Source organism: Callithrix jacchus, chromosome 6 (genome assembly GCF_049354715.1).
Source record: "Callithrix jacchus isolate 240 chromosome 6, calJac240_pri, whole genome shotgun sequence".
Taxonomy (NCBI): domain Eukaryota; kingdom Metazoa; phylum Chordata; class Mammalia; order Primates; family Cebidae; genus Callithrix; species Callithrix jacchus.
This window is the reverse complement of record NC_133507.1, coordinates 24,379,023-24,400,064: the sequence shown is the minus strand read 5'-3', so window position 1 is coordinate 24,400,064 and position 21,042 is coordinate 24,379,023. Positions and strand designations below refer to the sequence as shown.

Below are 21,042 nucleotides of genomic sequence, written 5' to 3'. Positions count from 1 at the left end.
ATGCCCCAGATGCTACAATCCACAGAGGCACAGTTCATGGGCCAGTGGATATGAGTAAACCCTATGAGTTTGAAAACAGGGTACATCAAAAATAAAATCACCTTTGAGGGGTAATTATAATTTTCTGATGGCTGATTATAAATTCTGAAACCAGCCCAGACAGGAAGACAAGTATATGGTATGCTTAAGAAAAAAGCAGGGCAAATTCGTGTTCCATACTTCCCTATTTAAAAGAGAGAAAGAGAAAGAAGTTACCAAAAGCATATCTAACACAAGTAATATTTAAGATACCTCCCCTTCTCAAGTCATGTAAAATTTTGCTATGGGCCAGACAATATTTTTAATGAGGCCAAATTTAAAAGGTTAATTTAAAATACTATATATTAATAGGCATGTCCTATCTACAGTATTTTAAAAGCATATTTAATATAATATTCTGCTTGAGCCCAGGAGGTCAAGGCTTCAGTGAGCTATGGCTGTACCATTGCAACCCAGTCTGGGCAACAGAGTGAGATCCTGTCTCAAAAAATACATCTAAGGCGGGCGCGGTGGCTCACACCTGTAATCCCAGCACTTTGGGAGGCTGAGGCAGGTGGATCATGAGGTCAAGAGATCGAGACCATCCTGGTCAGCAGGGTGAAACGCTGTCTCTACTAAAAATACAAAAATTAGCTGGGCATGGTGGTGTGCGCCTGTAGTCCCAGCTACTCAGGAGGCTGAGGTAGGAGAATTGCTTGAACCCAGGAGGCGGAGGTTGCAGTGAGCCGAGATCGTGCCATTGCACTCCAGTCTGGGTGGCAACAGAGAAACTCCGTCTCAAAAAAAAAAAAAAAAATTACATCTGTAATCCTAGCACTTTGGGAAGCCAAGGCGAATGAATCACAATTTCAGGAGTTTGAGACCAGCCTGGCCAATATAGTGAAACCCCATCTCTATTAAAAAAAAATGCAAAAAAGTATCCAGGCATGATCGTGGGTGCCTGTAGTCCCAGCTGCTTGGGAGGATGAGGCAGAATTGTTTGAACCCGGGGGGGTGGAAGTTGCAGTGAGCCAAGATCATGCTACTGCACTCCAGTCTGGGCAACAGAGAAAAAATAAATACATCTAGATAGGTATCTATATATGCTTGTATATATCTATATAATATCCTGATTTCCTGCATACATTAATAATGTAATATCTGGCCGGGCACGGTGGCTCAAGCCTGTAATCCCAGCACTTTGGGAGGCCGAGGTGGGTGGATCACAAGGTCAAGAGATCGAGACCATCCTGGTCAACATGGTGAAACCCCATCTCTACTAAAAAATACACAAAATTAGCTGGGCATGGTGGCGCGTGCCTGTAATCCCAGCTACTCAGGAGGCTGAGGCAGGAGAATTGCCTGAACCCAGATGGCGGAGGTTGCGGTGAGCCAGGATGGTGCCATTGCACTCCAGCCTGGGTAACAAGATCGAAACTCCGTCTCAAAAAAAAAAAAAAAAGGTAATATCCAAGTACATTTTTGGAGTTCTCACAATGTGTCAGGAGTTACATACTAGCATGCTAAATATAGCCATAAACACCATATTCACTCCCTGAAGATCGTTCTAAAAACAGGAATCCCTGATACTTGACTGCCAAATTGTTCAATGCACGCTTCTGAAAATTGCTGAAAAGCACTTCTTAAAAGGCATTTTTTAAAAGGTGAGAAAAAGGAATTATTCTGCAAAACTGGTTTTTGGTAAGCTTGGAATCACTTGATTCTACTATAACCAAGAGAGCTTCTCCATTTAAAAATAAGCCCCATTGTTTTAGAAAAAGAAAAGTGAACTTTAAGATAAAGTTTCTTACCTACAATGTTTCCTGGCACAAAAACAACCACACTCATAATAATAGATCCAACCCAATATAGGCCAATGGTTCTGTAACTTTCCCTATAACAACAACAACAAAAAAATCTTGGTATGCTTGTCTTAGAATATTAAGCAAAAAAATTATCCTCAATATTATTTTTTATTCAAACTAGTAAAGTACATGAATCAAAACTTGCTGAATCGAGAGGAATAAATCAAACACAAGGAACCCTGGTTATCTAACTTCATTGCCATGTGATATATTATAGAACCTTCTTCGTGTCCTTTTAAATAGGAAATTGTGCCTGCTATGTCTTCTGTTAAACTACAGCATGATCATCCCTGCCACAGGACTCCTGCATTTCTCTATTCTGTGTGAAACAGCATGAAAGGAAAAAGAAAGTTGAAAGAAGAAAGGAAATTGGATCCATATCTTAAATCATTGTAAGTATCAGTCATACTTACAATGATGATGTTAAATGGACTTTTCCTGGGATCACAGAATTTTGGCCAAAGCCCCAAAGGTGACTGCTAGACATATACCCCTAATCTTCAATGCTGGCAGAAAGTTCCTTCAGGCTGGGCATGGTGGCTTACACCTGTAATCCCAGCACTTTGAGAAGCCAAGGCAAGCGGATCACTTGAGGTCAAGAGTTCAAGACCAGCCTGACCAATTTGATGAAACTCCATCTCTACTAAAAATACCGAAAAAAAGCCAGGCGCTGTGGCTCAAGCCTGTAATCCCAGCACTTTGGGAGGCCGAGGCGGGTGGATCACAAGGTCAAGAGATCGAGACCATCCTGGTCAACATGGTGAAACCCCGTCTCTACTAAAAATACAAAAAATTAGCTGGGCACGGTGGTGCGTGCCTGTAATCCCAGCTACTCAGGAGGCTGAGGCAGGAGAATTGCTTGAACCCCGGAGGCGGATGTTGCGGTGAGCCGAGATCACGCCATTGCACTCCAGCCTGGGTAACAAGAGCGAAACTCTGTCTCAAAAAAAAAAAAATTAGCTGGGCATGGTGGCATGCACCTGTAATCCCAGTTACTCGGCAAGCTGAGGCAAGAGAAATGCTTGATCCCAGAGGCAGAGGTTGCAGTGAGCCAAGATTCAGCCTGGGCAACAGAGTGAGACTCCGTCTCAAAAAAAAAAAGTTACTTAAATTAATAACCCCAACCCCAATAGCCCAACTCCACACTATGTAACAGGCTAGGGGAAATTTAAAAGGAGATTATCTGAAGGAAAACAATACTATATGCTTCCTTCCCCACCCCAGCCTTCAAGCCAAATGTAAGGGGACCCCAAGAGGCCCATTCACAATGACTGGGACTGTAGGAAGACAGACAAGAATGAGTTGGAACCAGGGTGCAGTGGTTCATGCCTGTAATCCCAGCAGGGAGTCCACCCGCGGGCAGATCACCCAAGGTCAGGAGTTCGAGACCAGCCTGGCCAACATGGTAAAACCCTGTTTCTACTAAAAATACAAGATTAGCGGGTATAAAAATACAAAATGTAGTCCCAGCTGAGGCATGAGAATCACTTGAACCTGGGAGGCAGAGGTTGCAGTGAGCTGAGATTGTGCTATTGCACTCCCTCCTGGGAGACAAGAGTGAAACTCTCAAAAAAAACGAGCTGGAGCTGAACTTGAGTGCATGGTGGGAGTGAGGGAGACAGTTGGTTACACTGCATTTCAACCTTGTATGGGGCAAGAATGCATAACTTTCTGGAACATGGAGCTGGACTTGAAACGTTTTGAAAGGATCCCTCCCCAAAGGGTGTACCTTCTGGGTTTCAGGACCCCAGCAGAAAAAAGCTGTGGCTGTGCCACCATGGGCAGAAATTCAGCCCAGGAGCATGTTCACTTCAGGGATTAGTGCAATGCAAAAACTCCTGTGGTTGGGTCTCTAAGGAACCCACACGTGTGCCTCCCAAGACCAAGCTAGCATACCATGATGGAGGTACCAATACCCAAAACCAGCACCTTCACATAAGACTGCCCTGTTCCTTTAATCCCAAGTACATACATGTGCACTCCCAAGGGACCAGGTGCACTTAGCTGAGAGGAGTGAAAGGACAGGCCATGTAGCCCAGCCTTAGTGCAGGCCAAGCCGCAGAGCTCTGCCTGAACTGGGGGAAGGACAGAAGCTGTGAACCCAAATGAGATTGCAGTTTGGAAATTTTGACATTTTAGAAGTTAAGATGTGCTTGGCTTTAATTGCTGAAAATAAAATTATTCTTGTAAGGCAATCAGAAAACTTAAAGGGTCTGTCTGAACTGTCACCATGTTGGGGAGCAATTCAAAGGGACATATTCAAAAGGCAGTGGTACAAGGAGGATAAAGCCACGTCTGATGTGTACCCATGGAACCTACATTCATGTCCAGTATACCTGCTTGTGTATTTGCCTCTATGCATAACGTTTCCTTACATACCCGCTTATCGGTTGCTAAGGTGGCAAAGGCACACACCAGGTGAACTGACTTACTCCCATGCTATGGCTGCCACCATCACCAGGTACATCAGATAATGAGCAGAGCCATCCCAGTAGCAGATCATGTGCCCATATGCAGTGTTCAGATACGGTTCACCCTGAAGAAAGTATTAAAAAGAAGTCCACTTTAAATAAGACATGTAAATGCAGAACATCAGACCTGTATTGCAAGTAAAATAAAACAGCAGAACTAACTTGTGTTCATCTGCTAAGAGGAAACTACTTCTACAGAATTGGTAGGAATGTGAAAATACAACTTTACACTGGAGCTACCAAAACCAGGGGTGGCCACAGAGGATGGAATTAGTGAACACCTGGCCAGTTGGCCTATGATGCATCAACATAGGTTTGTACTGTGATGTGAAGGCAGATGATAGGCAATTCTGGCTATATAGCAAACTCATGAAAACCAAGCCAAATCTTTGACAAAATATCCTTGGCAATGACCAGATGGGTGGCCAGGGATGACCCTGCTTTCCAGAGCCAGTGGCTGGCCTTCATAATCCATGCTGATCCTGTGGCTTGCTGGGCTAGGCATGGCACAGCACTCATTCCCCACATACCAACACATAGGCAGGCAGGCACTGCACTCAGAGCTTCACACCCAACCCCTCATTCCACCTTCCCAACAATTCATTTTATGGTTGAGGAAACAGGCCCTGAGGGATTATAAGACTTGCCTAAGGTCACGTATCTAGTATATCTAACAGACCAAGAAGAGCCATACTTCTCCTGGGAAAATGTTAATGTTATGAACACAAGCTTATATGATGAACTACATTTCCCTTTTCTAGGTGGTTACATTTTCAGGTGGCTCCTAAAAAGTCTCTGTCAATTTTCCGTGCATTTTTACTGTTGTTCTGGCCCCACCTTGTTTTCCTTCCTTTTTTCTCCCACGCTCATGCTGTCCTGGCTTTTTCATGCCGTAGGATGCCTTAAGTCCTTTCTACAAGGAAGACTGCAGGTCAACCAGCCCATCAATCAGCCAAGCAAGCAGGGCTTCCTCTCAAGTTTCATGCTCCCCTGGGGCAGGGACTGCTCCGTCACCTCTCCCAGATCAAATCAAATTAAAATCACAAAGGAGCAGGAAACAGAGTCAAGGTTCTGCTTCTATACCCATGTCCATCCCCCGTCCTTTCTCTCAGACTTGCTCTGACTGAAGAATACATCTGATTTATGGTTTCAGTCTTCCATTGCTAACACACCTGGCTCTCAGAGCCAGTGCCATCCTCTCCTGGTGGCTTGATGGGCATCTTTAACTGCATGGTCCACAGGCCCTTTCAACTTGCCTGAACTCTTAATTCATCAGCTTCTCCCCTCACCAGCTGTCCACCTTGCCCCCCCCACTCTCTCTGTCTCTTTCTCTCTCTCTGTCTCTCTCTCTCTCTGTCTCTGTCTCTCTGTCTCTCTCTCTCTCTGCGTGTGTGTATGTGTGTACAGGGTCTCGCTCTGTCACCTAGTCTAGAGTGCAGTGGTGCAATCATTGCTCACTGCAGTCTCAAACTCCTAGCCTCAAGTGATCCTCCCACTTTTGTCTCCCAAAGCACTGAGATTACAGGCATGAGCCACCATGCCAGCCATGGTCTCTCTGTATTAATGGTGATGCCATTCAACTTACCAAGGTCAAAACCACGGGGTCGTTTTTTCATTCCTCATTCTCCTATCAAGTCTTTCAGCAAATCTATCAATTTTATTGCTACAATGTCACCCTGGCAGTTCTCCCTATTCTTCACAGCATTAGATCTAGCCCTCAGAGGACCATGGCTACATTCCCAAATGGCCCCCCACCTCTCTTCCTTCCTTCCAGCCCATGACACTCCTGCTGCCAGCTGAAGATTCTCAAGGCCTGGCTCTTGGCATGTCGCTCCCCTACTCTAAAACTCCCAAAACTTCTCACAGCCTGCTGAACAAAGTCCCATCTCCTCTCTTATTACAGCTGGGTCCCCAGAGCCTGACCCTGCAGACCTTGCCACCAGAGTGACAGACCAGTTCCCCTTCTGGTACCCCATCTGTCCCAATGGTTACCACCCTTGCCAACTCAGCCTCCAGCCCTCTCGTCAATCACTTCCTTCCTGAAACCTCCCTCCTCTGGGCTCCGTGGCCCCCACTCTCCAGGTTTTCCTTCTGCCTCTTTGCCTGTCCCCCATAGTCCACTTCAGAGGCTTTTCTTCTTCTGGCCATGGTCTCTAAAGTCCCAACCTCAACCCTATTCTCTCTCTACCTTCCCATAGGCAAGCCCCTCTCCTCTCAGACCTTCAGGTACCAACTGTGCTCAGATGGCTCCTCTGTCTGCCAGGACTGCTACTTAGAGCTCAAGACCTGCAAAGCCCTGCCAGCATCTGAAACTCCACCTCCCCATAGAAACTCAGCCTCATCCCTGCAGATTGGTGCCCCAGGGGAGGCACATGCTCTTTCTCCTCTCCAAGCCTTTGCCCAAACTGTCCCTTCTCTCCAGAATGCCTCCTCTGTGTACTTAATTTCTCCTCCGTGTACTTCTGTGCCTGGAGTGAGTCTCTGTCACTGCACTGGGACAATACCATCTCCCTACCATATCAAGCAGGGAGCTCCTGGATGGCATCCTGGCTGTACAGTAAACTCATGGAGACCAAGCCAAATCTTTGACAAAAGATCCTTGGCAATGACCAAAGAGGTGGCCAGGGGCGATCCTGCTTTCCAGAGCCAGTGGCTGGTCTTAATAATTCATGCTGATCTTGTGGCTTGCTGGGAGCAGGTCTTCTGACCCTAGAGTCCCCTTCAACAAATGTCTGCAGAACTAAATTCCTCCTCTCATCTCTCTCTGGTGTATAAACAGCTGCAGTCTTCCAAACTCCAAAGTAGGAATCAGGACATTGTCTTAGGCCTCACCCTTATCATCATCCCCAACTTGTCCCCAAGTCTTACTCATTCTAGCCACTCCGATTCTCTAAAGTTCATCCTTCTCTCTACTTCCCATGCGCTGCCTCTGCTTGGCCACGTTTATGCCCCTGCTGGTCCCGAGGAAGCCTCCTGACTGGTGCCCCAGCTCATCACACGGACCTTTCCCTGCAAGCCCATCCTTCCCAGAGCTGCCTGTATTATTCATTGACAAAATCTTCTCTCACAGAATAAAACCCAAACTCCCACAGCGTACCAAGTTCCCCATTATTTGAACATAGAGGAAAAATCTGCTTTGAGCCCTGCTCCTCATTTCCTATATGACCTTGAGTAAGTCACTTAACCTCTCTGGGGCTGGGTTCAGCCTACCATAAAATAAGAAAATAGGATTAGCTCTCTCGAGTACCCAGGCAGCTATCTAAAGCTGCAATTTGAGCAGTGTGGTGGGGAGTGCCAACCATCACAATCAAATGACTTCATTAAGTGCCTGTGTGTTTGGAACTTTACAAATTTAAGACCGATTTGGGGTTTCTGAGATAGTCGTGTATTAACAGACACACAAATACTAAATTCATTTAAGGTACCTTATTTATATTAAATACAAATAAAGAGGAAAAGTAGGTCATGTGTGGAGTCATGAGTGAGAGAAGCCGTGAGAGCTGAAGGTTGGAGAGAATTGCCTCCCATGATCTAACCATCCTTTCTGCTCCACTTTCCATGTGAATAAGCGACCTACGGCTATTACAGGAAATGAAAGCCTGCATATCGTACCTGTTCACACTAAATGAGAGGACTTCAGTCTCTGAGTCATGTAATCTGGGTGTGGCCTTTGGTTTAAGCCTCATAATTGCTACGTGACCCCCATACCTCTCTCAAGTAGTGTGTCATGAACCCGTCAATGATTCCATCTTGCTCCAGTCCTATGATGAGGTTCACCACGCTGGTAAATCCAAAAACTGCATACACTAGAGCAAAGAAAGCAGCCGTTTAAAAAGTAATAGCTCAGGAGACAATGACTACAAGCTTAGCATCAGCTAATAATAATGGAATGTTAATTTTATGTTTTCCAGAAGATGCTGTGGACAGTTATCGAGATAGACTAACAGAATATCCCTTCTACACACCCAGCTGGACCTCCACCTGTGTTTGCAGCTCTCCCATCCCTGCCTAGGTACTCTCATCAAGGGAACGCTCATCATGGGAGTGGAGAACAATGGTCACTGCCAACTCAGTCACAGAAGATTCTGGCAGGCCAGCTCCACCCATCCTTCACTCCCCTACAAGTGGCTGCCCAGAGCCAAACCCACATCCCACCTGGGCAATGGGAGCAAAGCCAGTAAGGAGGCATAGAAGTGACCACCAAGTTTAAGACAATGACTCTGGCCAGGCACGGGGGCTTAAGCCTGTAATCCCAGCACTTGGGAAGCTGAAGCAGGTGGATCACCTGAGGTTAGGAGTTTGAGACCAGCCTGGCCAACATAGTGAAACCCTGTCTCTTCTAAAAATACAAAAATTAGGCCAGGCACAGCCTAATTACAGCCGTGGCTCACGGCTGTAATCCCAGTACTTTGGGAGGCCGAGGCAGGTGGATCACGAGGTCAGGAAACGGAGACCATCCTGGCTAACACAGTGAAACCCCATCTCTACTGAAAAATACAAAAAATTAGCCGGGCATGGGTGGCACGCACCTGTAGTCCCAGCTACCCAGGAGATGGAGGTTGCAGTGAGCCAAGGTTGTGCCACCGCAATTCAGAACGAGACACTGTCTCAAAAAAAAAAAGGACAATGACTTATATGGAATGATTCATCTCAATGATTCCCAAGCAGGCTAACTCTCAGCATGTCCAGTGTGGTTACCCTATTCCACACGGCATATCCTAAAGACAGGTGGCTGATGTGCAGGTGACAATGACTTTCACAAAAAAGACTAGTGACGTTAAAAACGAATACAAGAGGGTACAATTGAATGTGACAGAAGGAAAGCTGTACCTGTCAGAGAATCTCACTAAGGTTGTAAGTGTCTCCTAAATGGGCTTAAAACTACTAGCAATAAGTAACTAAGAAATAGTACTTTTTAAACAGCAGATGATCAAATGTAGTGCATGTTAGTTTGTCAAAGCTGCATTTTCAAGTTGTAACAAATTGGTGCCTTAGACTATGAGGTGGGTATGGACAGTAGAAAAATCTGATGGTGAATATAGAAAAAGCTGTGGAAAAAAAATGGAGAGGAGTGTGGGGGTGGGTAATTCACAGAGAAGGGAAGCCAGCCTTGCCTGGAGTTGGCAGCCAGGAGGCCAGCACTCACATTCTCCCCAGAAGGAACAAAAGGCTGTATTTGCCCTCTCTTGCAGATGTGGCTTCCCCACGCCTCCACTGGGGGGCTTTGGCTCAGTTGTCACTGACAGTGCCACTTCCTGATACTCATTTTTCAGAAGCCTCACTAGTACGTCTCCCATGAAAGGAAGTGTTTGGCACATAATCTCCCAATGATTGCTGATGCCAGCACAAGTGTCAGACACTGTGTTAGCGATGACAAGGACATGGTCTCTGCCTTCTAGTGGGTGAGGAGTATGGCCTTGGGCCTGACCCTGAGGCTGAAGTGTGCTCAAAGCTGTAACAGACCAGGACAGAGGGCTGAGGGTGCCCAGCCTTGAAGAATAGGGAGAGACATCAGTACAGTTAGTATAGGCTCCATGGAGTCGGGAGGAACAGGAGGGACAGATAGCAGCAGGAGACTCGTCTGGGAAGGTACATAGGGGCCAGAGCACAGACCAGTGGAGAGGGCCAGGAAAAGGGGTGTGGGCCTTCAAATCAGATGGACCGAGCTCATCTACTGCCTGCCTACAAAAATTTAGGCAAGTGACAACATTTCTATAAGCTTCAGAGTTTCTTTTTTTGAGATGGAGTCTCGCTCTGTTGCCAGGCTGGAGTGCAGTGGCATGATCTTGGCTCACTGCAACCGCTGACTCCCGGGTTCAAGTGATTCACCTGCCTCAGCTTCCCAAGTAGCTAGAACTATAGGTGCATGCCATCATGCCCAGCTAACTTTTGTATTTTTAGTAAAGACAGGGTCTCACCATGTTGGCCAGGATGGTCTCAATCTCTTGACCTTGTGACCCACCTGCCTTGGCCTCCCAAAGTGCTGAGATTACAGGCACGAGCCACCGTGCCCGGCCACTTCAGAGTTTCTTATATGTGGATTGGAAGAAACTAGTTACAATTCTTCTTTCCCACCCCACCTTTGCCAAGGCCCACTGTGGGCAAAGAATGCTCCCTAGGCTCTTGATGACCAGCTTGGCCCTATGCCTTGTCTCAGCCAGTGGAATATGGGTGGGAATAAGAGTGGGTGGCTCCAAGCCAAGGCCTTAAGAGCCACCGCTTTCTTCCCATTAGCCCCTCTGTGCCTCTGTGTCTGTCATGAGAAGGGCATGCCCTGGGAGCTGCTGGTCCAGGAGCAAGGAGACAGAGAACAGCCCTGAAACCAACCCACAGCCTGATGCAGAGTGGCCCCAACCCACAGACCTGTGAGCAAGAAAAATAAATGTTTGTTGCTGTAGGATTTGGGGGGCATTTGATATGTGGCATTGCTGAAGGAGAAACCACAGAACAAAATGCCCAGCAAAGTGCCTGGCACAGGAAGCATTCAAAGGCCCATAGCAGCTTGGCTGGAGCAGCATGCAGGATGGAAGGGCATAGGCTTTGGGGGTCAACAGCCATGCGACCTTTGCCACATTTCTTAGCATCTCCAAGCCAGCTTCTTCACTTTCAAGTGGAGGGATGGTGAGGATGGGGTAAAAGCCTGCTGCTAAAGTGTTCAGGGACATACAGGGTGCACTATAGGTGCTTGTCTCCATGGCAGATTCTGTTATTTTCCTCATGCATATGTGCAGGCACAGGTACCACACAGTTAAGTTCTGCACTAAGTTGGGGGAGGGGGCAGACTGCAAGTAACAGGCTTAAGACAGGAAGTCCAGGAAGGAGCTGGCATGAGAGTTGAGGTCAGAGATCAGAGGTCAAAGCATGCTGGGGTTGGCAGGGTGCCCTGCCTGGCCTGGCAGTAACCCTCCACCAGGATGCCACCCAGAAGAGGGTGGGGTCCACAGCCTGAGGAGCAATAGCCAGAGTCAAGGGCCACATTGTCCTGAAACTCCCCTACACTTGCAGCCACCATTATCAAAGGGCTCTGAGTATTCACAACCAAGGAGGAGTTTGTGACTGGGGGCCAAAAGTATTGTGTTATTAATCAGACACAAAAGATTTCCCTTTGTGGAGACATACCATAGAACAGCGGGTCCCGGGGTGGTTTTCTTTTGACGAGGACACGAGCCAACAAGGCTACCAGGAACAGGATGAGGGCAGCAACCCCTACAATAGTCCAGGAACTGCAACAACCAGAACAGGGAGGTGGTCACTAACAAAATAAACACATTGGTGCCTGGAATTTCCTGACTGTTGAATGCATTCACTCCTAGTGCTGCATAATTCATCCATAATTCTGCCGCCGCCTGCAGCTCCTAGCACTGGAGAGTTAGTGAAGCTTCTCTGCAGCTCTTTGGCTTGTCTGGGTCACAGCCCATGACTTTCAGGGACCAGAGCCATCAGGCCCTCATTTTCCTCTTATCCTGTCTCATGTGCATAGATGACGTGTCTGGAGCTCCTTCTGCCTCACCCCACCCTGCTGCACAGATGGCCGCTGCCCCACTACCTCCACCTACCCGTTCCTCTAACCCCTGGTCCCCAGCAGCTGACAAGCCGCACCACAGACTCTGCTACCTCCCTCTCAGGGCCAGTCAGAAACCCTCAAACTGAGCTCCAAGGAACATACAGGCATACACCTAAACATGCCTTCCAAGGGACAAGAAAGAAGTGACCTTATGTTATGTGTATAATCAAATGGCCAGAGAATGAGGCCAGGAAATCCATGGATGAGAAGAGTCTGGGCTAGAGCTGAGGCCAGAATGAAGACAGCCCAACACCCCATAACCAGGGCCAACAGACCAGCATCCAACCCCAAACCACAGGAACCAAAGTGAAGCTTGCACATCCCCTGGACGTTCTACAGGAAAAGGGAATGGCACCAAGGACAGCAGGGGCCAAGGTCACTACCCAGTGGGGCAGCACTAGGGCATGAGGCTTGGTAGAGTTATCAGTGAGGAAACCAGGATCCTGGTACCCAATTTGTTGCTGAGTAACTGTGTCACCCTAGGAAAGGCACAGCATTGCATCTATCTGTTTAATAATTAATTCAAAAACATATCAAGGAAAAAATGTATTGTGCACCCCTATGTGGCAGCCAGTTTCAGGCCCTAGGAGACTGGAGAAACAAGAGAAGTCCCTGCCTCCATGGAGGAACCTATCTCAACGGACTCAGCTCTACCACCTAGGAGTTCTCCTGCAGTCCAGCAGAGATATTCTCGCTCTCACCCCTCCAGGACTGACAGGGCTTCCAATTCTAGAAAAAACACTGCCTGGCCCACTCCGAAGGCCTGCTACACCAGGACCTCTTCAGCTTGAAGTAGCTACAAGTACCACTCCTCAGCTGAGACCCCTGAACATCACCATAGCCCAATACTGGGACCTTTGGATAACTATCACCATCCTCTGGGAGAGAGAAAGAGAAGAATAGAAGAAGGGAAGGAATGGGGAACAAATAGATGACGAATGGATGGATAGATGGATGGATTATGATGGATAAATGTATGGATGGATGATGGAAGGATGAATGGATAGATGATGGACAGATAAATGGATAAAGGTGGATGAATGGATGATGGACAGATGAATGGATAAATGATGGATGGATGGGTGGATGATGGATGGATGGATGGATGAATGGATGGATCAATGATGGATGAATGGATAGATGATGGATGGATGGATGGATGATGAGTGAATGGGTAGATGATGGGTGAATAGATGGATAGGTGATAGATGAACTAATGGATGATGGAGGATGACAGATGAATGGATGGATGGATAAGGGGTGAATGGATAGATAGTGCATGACTAGATGGATCAGGGATGACTGGATGGATGATGGGTGAATGGATGGATAAATGATAGGTGGATTCATTCTATGATAAGAATGAGAAGGCCAGGCGTAGTGGCTCACACCTGTAATCCCAACACTTTGAGAGGTTGAGGCGGGCGGATCACCTGAGGTCAGGAGTTCGAGACCAGCCTGGCCAACATGGCAAGCCCCATTTCTACTAAAAATATAAGTTGGGTGAGGTGGCAGATGCCTGCAATCCCAGCTACTCAGGAGGCTGAGGCAGAAGAATCACTTGAACCCAGGGATCAATGGTTGCAGTGAGCCGAGATCGCACCACTTCCAGCCTGGGCGACAGAGCAAGACTGTCTCAAAAAAAAAAAAAAAATTAATTTAATAAAAAAAAAAGAATGAGGGTGGCTATTTCATTGTCCAGGTAAGAAATTGAAAAATAAGAGGTTTCTGGTGATTGTACATCAGTGCATGCTCCAGGCTCCTCCTATGGAGATGAGCTGAAGAAGGAGGAAGCCATTATGAGTCAAGAGTGTGATGCTGGGCTGCAGAATCCCGTGAGGTGATTATGCTGGGTCAGGTGACAGACATTTTAATGGTGAACAGCCTGAAGCAGATGGTGGTCAGGTGACAACTCCTGTCCTCACTCCTGCACTCACCCACTGCCAGCAGGACTGCGTGGCTGATGTTCTTCTGGAGCAGGAGAGAGCAGTGTAATCTGGTTCACAGCATCCTTTCATGCTCTCAGCTCCAGGGGGGAGGGAAGAATGAAAGGAAACTGGGGCAGCAGATCGTCTCTGACTCTTGGCACCATCCCCAGAGACCCTCCTACAATAGCCAAGGGCAGGACCTGCTAACCACAGGGAGAAAGAGGTCCTGCGGGGACTCGGGGACAGGTACAGGCTGCCATTAACCCCAGGATGAGAAAGTTGCTAGCCTTGGGTGGGAGAGAATGCTGACACCCTTCTGTGAACAGACACCTACTGAGAGGGGACCTGCATGGATTAGTGTGAGCAGTGTGTGTCTCTCAGTGAAACAGGGAGACAGAACATGCTCAATCCTTTCCTTACCTCTCAATCTAATTTGCTTTTTCTGGTTTTCAGAGTGGCATAAAAGGTTTGATGGGAAGGAAACTCAACAACGTCAAACATACCTGAGTACCTACGATGTACACGGCGTGGGCCTGGGCAGGATAGTACAGAGGTGAGTAATAGCCAGGGCAGGTAAGTTCTGACCACAAGGAAGTAACTCTCAGGAGAAAGGTACAAACAAGGCACTGAGGGAGCTCGAACAACAAAGAGGGAGGGTCTGCAAAAGGTGCAAGTGGGCCATAAAGTCCAGGTGTGGCTTCAGTAGTCTGTGATAGGAGGAAGGCTGCATCCCAGTTAGGGAGCAGCAGTAGTCCGGGCTAGAGGCCGGAGAGGAGGAGGAGTGGTCATGGAGCAAAGGCAGGCTGGTGTGGCGGGAGCACTAGTGTGTGGGCTGGGGCCGGGGGCCAGGGGCCAAGGACAAGAAACACTCAGGGGACTGGGGGAGGGGACTCGCACGGGAGCCTTTACCACAGTCCAGGTCAGAGAGGGCCAATGCCAGGGAGAACAGAAAGTGGGGAATAGACACTAGAGCCCCAGGACTTGTGGAGAAAGAAGAGAGAGGAATCAAAGGTCACTGGGGTTTTAACCTGCAAGAAGACAGGAAGAATGGCTGACACTAATGATTCAAAACGCTGTAGTGCTTGGCAATGCCCACCATCGTGCACAGCAATACATAATTCAGTCTGCATTCAGTAAATGTCATCACCATCTTCCCAGTGGCTGAGGCCAAAACCTAGGGCTCATCCTCAAATCCTCTCTTTGCTGCCATGCAACCCCCTTCAGTAAGCCCCATCTGTTCACCCTCCAAAATACCTACTACGCCCATCCACTTCCTTCCCCTGCACCACTCCGTTTCCCTGCCTGACAAGCTCCATTCCCAGTCTTCCCAAAGCTCAAGTGTCACCTCCTCCTAGAAGCCTTCCCTGGCTACCAGCTGCCTCCCCAGTCACCCTATTTTATTATCTTCATAGCATGTTACTATCTATGTATTAATATTTGTTGATGTCTGTCTCAATACCTAACTCCACAACCTCTTCTGGCTTGTTCATAGCTGTCACCAACACTTGGAACAATACCAAGCACACAGTAGGCACTCAGTATATATTCACTGATCTGTCCATAATGCTATTTTTAGGAGCATAGGGTCCCCATACACTATATTGATAGGCATGTAATATTCGGTGGCCCAGAGCAGCTACCTCCAGGAGATGCCTCCAGAGACTGGGTCAGACCAAGGGCAGACACTGCCAGTTCCTGGTGAGCACTCAGTGGGTGCTGCCTGGATCAGGTGGCCTGGCAGCTAGAGAGGAGGAAGTTACCACCCTATATACAGACACTCTGTGGCCTGACCAGCCGAAGGGGGTTTGCAGCCTACAAACTGATGCAATTTCCTTAGCACCAACGGCTGAGAAACATAGCAGGTTACTTCCTCCTCCCTCCAGACACCAGCCAGCATCAGCAGGCACAGAGGCTGGCGCCTGTCCCAACGACCCCCGACCCTCAGGCCTCCAGCTGCCCACTGCAGGTTGGTCAGTGATCCCTGCAGAGTAGAGGGAGGCAGGGCTTCGAACCCAAGCCCTGTCCCCCTCCCTCAGCCCCACCCATTTCCTTTGCATTGAAGTGCTCTCCCTCTGCTGCCTGTCCCCATCCTACCCCAGCGTAGGCACTGGGGAAGCATTTCTTCATTCACAAGGCCCCTTCACAAGCAGGTCTCCGTGGAGCCTTACAATAGGAGGCACACAAAGTCCACTTGACAGACCGGAAAACTGAGGCCAGACCACAACGTCAGTGCCAAAGCCAGGCCTGGAACCCACGTCTCTGCTTGTTGGTTTCGGGCTATTTCTGCTAGTCATTCACAACAGTTTCTAAAATTAATGAGAAATGATAAGTATGCGAAAGTCCATACATGGAAACGTTCCCGTGAATGCAAAAAGAACAAGGCACACACTAGCTGAGGCGGCCAGGCTCGTAGTGTCCATGTGCGTTCCGCTCCCCACCGGCCCCTGTGCCCCTCCAGGGCAGGGGCATGGCCGTATTGACCCGTGACCTCGGGCACCTGGCGCGGTGCTGGCACCACATCCCGAACTGCGCCAGCCTGGGCACGTCAGGGCCTGGCTCCAGGACCCGGCTCGTGTGACCCCTGGGGCGCCCCTCGTCTGGCCGGGCGCGGGGAGCCCCTGCAACCGCGAACCTCTGCCCGGCGGCGGGCGGCCCCAACCCCCTCGGAAAAGTTACTAGGCTCCCGCCGCGCGGAGCCAATTCCCGCCGCCCCTCGGCGCGACCCCTGCCGCGCCCGCTCACTCACTCTTGCTGGGCTGCCAGGTGGTTGAAGACATAGGTGACCGGGATGGCCGAGAGGGACAGCACGAAGACCCCGGTGGCCGCAGAGGCACTCATCGCCGCCGCCTCGCCGCTCGCCCTTCACCGCATCCCACCGGGCGCCCCGCCCCAGCTTCCGGCAGTGCCCGCGCCCCCTCGCCACTGGCCCTTCAAGGCGCTCCGGCCGCGCCCCGCGCGCCGCGCCCTCAGCGGCGTCCCTCAGCTGTCTGCTCAGCGCGCCCGCCCGGCCCGCCGCCCCCCGCGCCCCGCAGCGCCGCCCCGGGTGCGCAGGGCCGCGGTGCAGTCCAGGGAGGCGTCCTCGCCGTGCTCCTGCCAGGGGCGCCAGGGCTCAGCGGCTAGCGTTTGGCGGCGCCGAGGGGCGGCGACACCCCCGCGAGGGGACAGATACCCCAGGCGGCGCGCGCTCTGAGGGAGGGCCTGGGTCACGGCTGGGAGCCGGTCATCGACGAGCTGGAGAGGCGCGCGGCTGAGCTGCGGGCTGGTGGAAGTGGAGCCAGACCCGGGGGTGTCAGAGCAGGAAGGACCGACGGGATCGTCCAGAGGGAGCCCACGCCCCAGAAGTGGGAAAGGACAAAATGCCCCTGAAACCTCCGAACCTCTCCGCCCCAGCAGCCATCCGCGGGCAGCAGGCACAGCCCAGGCACAGAGCCGGAATCCGGTTTCTAAACCCTGGCTCCCCACTCACCAGCTGTTGACCTTGGTCAAGTTACTTAACATCTCTGCCTTTTTCCTTATCTAGGAAATGGGGATAATCCACTTCATAATGTGACTGTGGGGTTAACTGAGTTCATACCTAGGAACCGCGTTATCCTGCACTGCTCACTAGACTATCTCCTGCAATTCTTTTTTTTTTTTTTTTAATTGAAATGGACATGAATGCCAAGACTTTCTAAGAGACTAGAGCGCCATTCATTGCTATTCCAGGAAGTATTCCTGGAGGCCAGGTTGCCACCAGCCAGCCTGCACTGGGCCCTACAGGGTACAAAGACTGGAAGACAAGCATCTCCCTCCAAATGATAGATGCTTAGTGGTATGGAAAATATAGTGTGCCAAGTGTTGTGCTGACCGCTGGAGCTGGCTTTCTGAAGGGCTGTGAGTTCCAGGCAGAGAACAGCTCAAGCAACAGAGGGAGGTACTGGCATGTACTTACTGTCCTTACAACTTCCAGGGAATTTAAGAGACCATTTACGTGTTTTTGTTATTGTTGTTTGAGGGATTTATTTTTATTTTATTTTATTTTATATTTATTTTGAGACGGAGTCTCACTCTGTCACTCAGGCTGGAGTGCAGTGGTGCGATCTCGTCTCACCACAACCTCTGCCTCCTGGATTCAAGCAATTTTCCTGCTTCAGCCTCCAGAGTAACTGGGATTACAGGCGCACGCTACCATGCCTGGCTAATTTTTTGTATTTTTAGTAGAGATGAGGTGTCACCATGTTAGCCAGGCTGGTCTTGAACTCCTCACCTTAGGTGATTCACCGCCTCAGCCTCCCAAAGTGCCAGGATTACAGGCATGAGCCACTATGCCGGGCTATTTTTTAATTTTTTAAGACAGAGTCTCACTCTGCAAACCAGGCTGGAGGCAGTGGAGATATCAGGGCTCACTGCAGCCCCACTTCCCCAGCTCAAGCCATCCTCCCAGCTCAGCCTTCCTAGCTCTGGGACTACAGTCTAGTACCACATCTTCTTTGTAGAGGCAGGGTCTCACTGTGTTGCCCAGGCTGGCCTCAAACTCCTGGGCTCAAGTGATCTTCCCTCCTTGGCCTCCGAAAGTTCTGGCCTCCCAAAGTGAGCCACCACATCCAGCCTCTAAAAGACCATTTGGCTCATTTTGGACATGAGGAAAATGAGCCACAAGGAGGCTATGGCCTGCTCCAGGGCCACTTCACTTTTCAAAAGTCAGTTTTCCTAATCCCTTGTCCTAGTTCTTCTTGAAGCCTTCTCCAACTCTGAGTGCAGTCTTGGCCCACATTGTGACATATTCATAGTTTCTTCAAGAGTTGTCCTCACCTGTTACCTGGATATCACCCTCTTCCACCCTAACTGTGACCACTCTCCTTAAATTCCTGCTGCCTCCCTGACAAGAGATACCTCTTCCTACACCTCTGATCTCCTCCCAGCCAGGCTCTCAAGCTGGCCCATCCCTACCATCACCACCCAACCTTGTTGCATCAGTCTCGCCTTCTCAGAACTGCTCCCTCAGAACCCACAAGGGACCCAAGTTACATGGCAAAGTGTCAAGGTATTGTGATATACATATTGGGGATTACATGATTTTTCTGTTGACAATAATTTCTCTCTTAATGCTGAAAATGTGAGCAGTCAGAATGCTTGTAGTTGGGAAGACTTTTTCACAGGAACTTTCCCAGGCTTTTGGGATAAGTGAACCCCTCCGGCTGCCCTGGATCCTTCCCCTCAACCTAGACACATGCTCAAGTATCTTCCAATTTAGAAATGTGCTCCCTGGTCCTGAGTGTCTCATTTTCTTTTTCTTTTCTTCTCTCTTTTTTTTTTTAGGCAAAGTCTCGCTCTTTCACTCAGGCTGGAGTGAAGTGGCACGGTCTCAACTCACTGCACTGCAACCTCTGCTCTCCCCCACCCCACCCCCCTGCCAACCAGGGTTCAAGCAATTCTCCTGCCTCAGCCTCCCGAGGAGCTGGCATTACAGGTGCGTGCCACCACACCCAGCTAATTTTTGTCTTTTTAGTAGAGATGGGGTTTCACCATGTTAGCCAGGCTGCTCTCAACCTCCTGACCTCAGGTGATCTACCTGCCTCCACCTTCCAAACTGCTGGGATTACAGGCATGAGCCACCACACCAAGCCCTGAGTGTCCTCTTCTGCCTACCATCTTCTTTTATTTCTCAGATACACTCAGTTTTAATGGCTACATCTATGCTGCTAGATCCAAATAACAGGCCCTGACCGTTTATTCCCTTAGCGTGGCTGCCTGGGCATCCCAGTGGCCCCTCACACTGTCAAAATGGAATTTCTCGATTCCTCAAGACACATTCCTACTTTATCTCATCTGGTGGCACCGCGATTCACCCACTCACCCAAGCCAGAAGCCTGGGAGCCATCAGTTCCCACCGCTCCGGAATTCTTTTGGTTACACAGTTCTACCAATGTTACTTTCCACATATGAAGTCTGTTTGCTCCTCCCCTTCTGCCCCTCCTCTTAATTTTGGTCTATACTGCCTGTCATCTAAACATGTTCTAGTCTTCTCCCTCCAATTCCTGCCTCTGATCTCAGCTAACTCAGCTGCTGTAGAAGGCCTTACCTAACTGCCCTCCTGCACTTTCACCTCTGTATCAAGTGCCCTGCTTTATTTGACTCAGAGTACATTTACTATATAAAATTATCTGGCTTACGTCTTTGTTTACTGGTCTGGGTCTCTCCTCCATGATAATGGAAGCTCCTTCAGGTTGGGAACCTTCTCTGGCTCGTTCGTTCTTCTATTCCCATCATCTAGATTAATGCCTGGTACTTAGGAGGTGCTCAAGAAATATTTGCAGTCCAGGTGCAGTGGTTCAGTCTATAATCCCAGCACTTTGAGAGGCCAAGACAAACAGATCACTTGAGGTCAAGAGTTTGAGGCCAGCCTAGGCAACATGGTAAAACCCCATCTCTATTAAAAATACAAAAATTAGCCAGGCATGGTGGCGCAGGCCTGTAGTCTAAGCTACTCAGGAGGCTAAGACACGAGAATCACCTGAACCTGGGAGGCGGAGGTTACAATGAGCAGAGATTATGCCACTGCACTCCAGCCTGGGTGATAGAGTAAGACTCCAGCTCAAAAAAAAAAATTGTTCAATGAATGAATGCTCCAGATCATTATTGCTCAACAGAAATACACTGTGAGCCACAAATGCGAGCCACATGCATAATTTTATTTTATTTTTATTTATTTATTAATTTTTTTCCAGACCTAGTCTCACTCTGTTGCCCAGGCTAGAGTGCAGTGGCATGATCTCAGCTCACTGCAGCCTCCACCTCCCTGGTTCAAGCAATTCTCATGCCTCAGCCTCCTAAGTAGCTAGGATTACAGGTGTGCACTACCATGCCCAGCTGATTTTTTCTATTTTTAGTAGAGACAAGGTCTTACCATGTTGCCCAGGCTGGTCTTGAACTCCTGATCTCAAGTAATCTGCCCAACTTGGCCTCCCAATGTGCTTGGATTACAGTCGTGAGCCACTGTGTCCAGCCACATGTATAATGTTAAATTTTCTTGTAGCCATCAAAAAGGTTTAAAGAAACAGTGAAATTAATTTATAATATATTTTATTTAGCCTAATATATCCAAAAGATTATCATTTCAACAAGTCATCAACATGAAATATATTAATTAGATATTTTATAATCTTTTTTCATTCTGAGTCTTCAAAATCCCATGTGTTTGACATAGCACATCTTAA

At 48.9% G+C, this 21,042-nt stretch overlaps 3 protein-coding genes across 8 annotated transcripts in view; 2 read left to right on the top strand and 1 right to left on the bottom strand.

Annotated features, from left to right (window-relative positions):
• HDGFL3 (HDGF like 3) overlaps window positions 1-11,636 on the top strand; it is a 100,912-nt gene extending 89,276 nt beyond the window's left edge. Inside the window, exons 6-7 of the mRNA XM_078326896.1 lie at window positions 8,266-8,366; window positions 10,589-11,636. Coding sequence (XP_078183022.1) covers window positions 8,266-8,298 — 33 coding nt within the window. The 3' untranslated portion in view covers window positions 8,299-8,366; window positions 10,589-11,636. The remainder of the gene's footprint in view (window positions 1-8,265; window positions 8,367-10,588) is intronic.
• Window positions 1-16,835, bottom strand: part of TM6SF1 (transmembrane 6 superfamily member 1) — a 31,373-nt gene extending 14,538 nt beyond the window's left edge. For 2 of the 5 annotated variants that reach the window (XM_002749180.6, XM_035303953.3), the window contains exons 1-6: window positions 16,593-16,835; window positions 11,474-11,577; window positions 8,063-8,160; window positions 4,316-4,419; window positions 1,830-1,912; window positions 102-223 (exon numbers count right to left, since the gene is read on the bottom strand). In XM_002749180.6, the coding sequence (XP_002749226.1) occupies window positions 102-223; window positions 1,830-1,912; window positions 4,316-4,419; window positions 8,063-8,160; window positions 11,474-11,577; window positions 16,593-16,684 (603 nt within the window). In that variant the 5' untranslated portion in view covers window positions 16,685-16,835. Of the gene's footprint in view, window positions 1-101; window positions 224-1,829; window positions 1,913-4,262; window positions 4,420-8,062; window positions 8,161-11,473; window positions 11,578-16,592 lie in introns of all 5 variants that reach the window. The other 3 variants (XM_078326894.1, XM_078326895.1, XM_035303949.3) reach the window with 3 other exon arrangements.
• On the top strand, window positions 13,867-19,998 carry LOC144576602 (uncharacterized). Of its 2 annotated transcripts, none has more exons than XR_013518770.1 (3): window positions 13,867-14,092; window positions 14,300-14,399; window positions 19,145-19,283. XR_013518770.1 is itself a non-coding variant. In XM_078326897.1 (3 exons), exon 1 carries the CDS (start codon window positions 16,635-16,637, stop codon window positions 17,034-17,036), a length of 402 nt encoding a protein of 133 aa, XP_078183023.1. In that variant the 3' UTR covers window positions 17,037-18,869; window positions 19,145-19,295; window positions 19,568-19,998. The 2 variants fall into 2 exon arrangements, 1 of the variants encoding a protein (XP_078183023.1); XM_078326897.1 differs by lacking the exons at window positions 13,867-14,092; window positions 14,300-14,399 and adding exons at window positions 16,635-18,869; window positions 19,568-19,998 and having other exon boundaries at window positions 19,145-19,295.
• Window positions 19,999-21,042: the final 1,044 nt, after the last annotated feature.

Bases quoted from the DNA above. Each gene is read 5' to 3' on its own strand.
- LOC144576602 (XM_078326897.1), top strand. From the start codon at position 16,635: ATGGCCGAGAGGGACAGCACGAAGACCCCGGTGGCCGCAGAGGCACTC.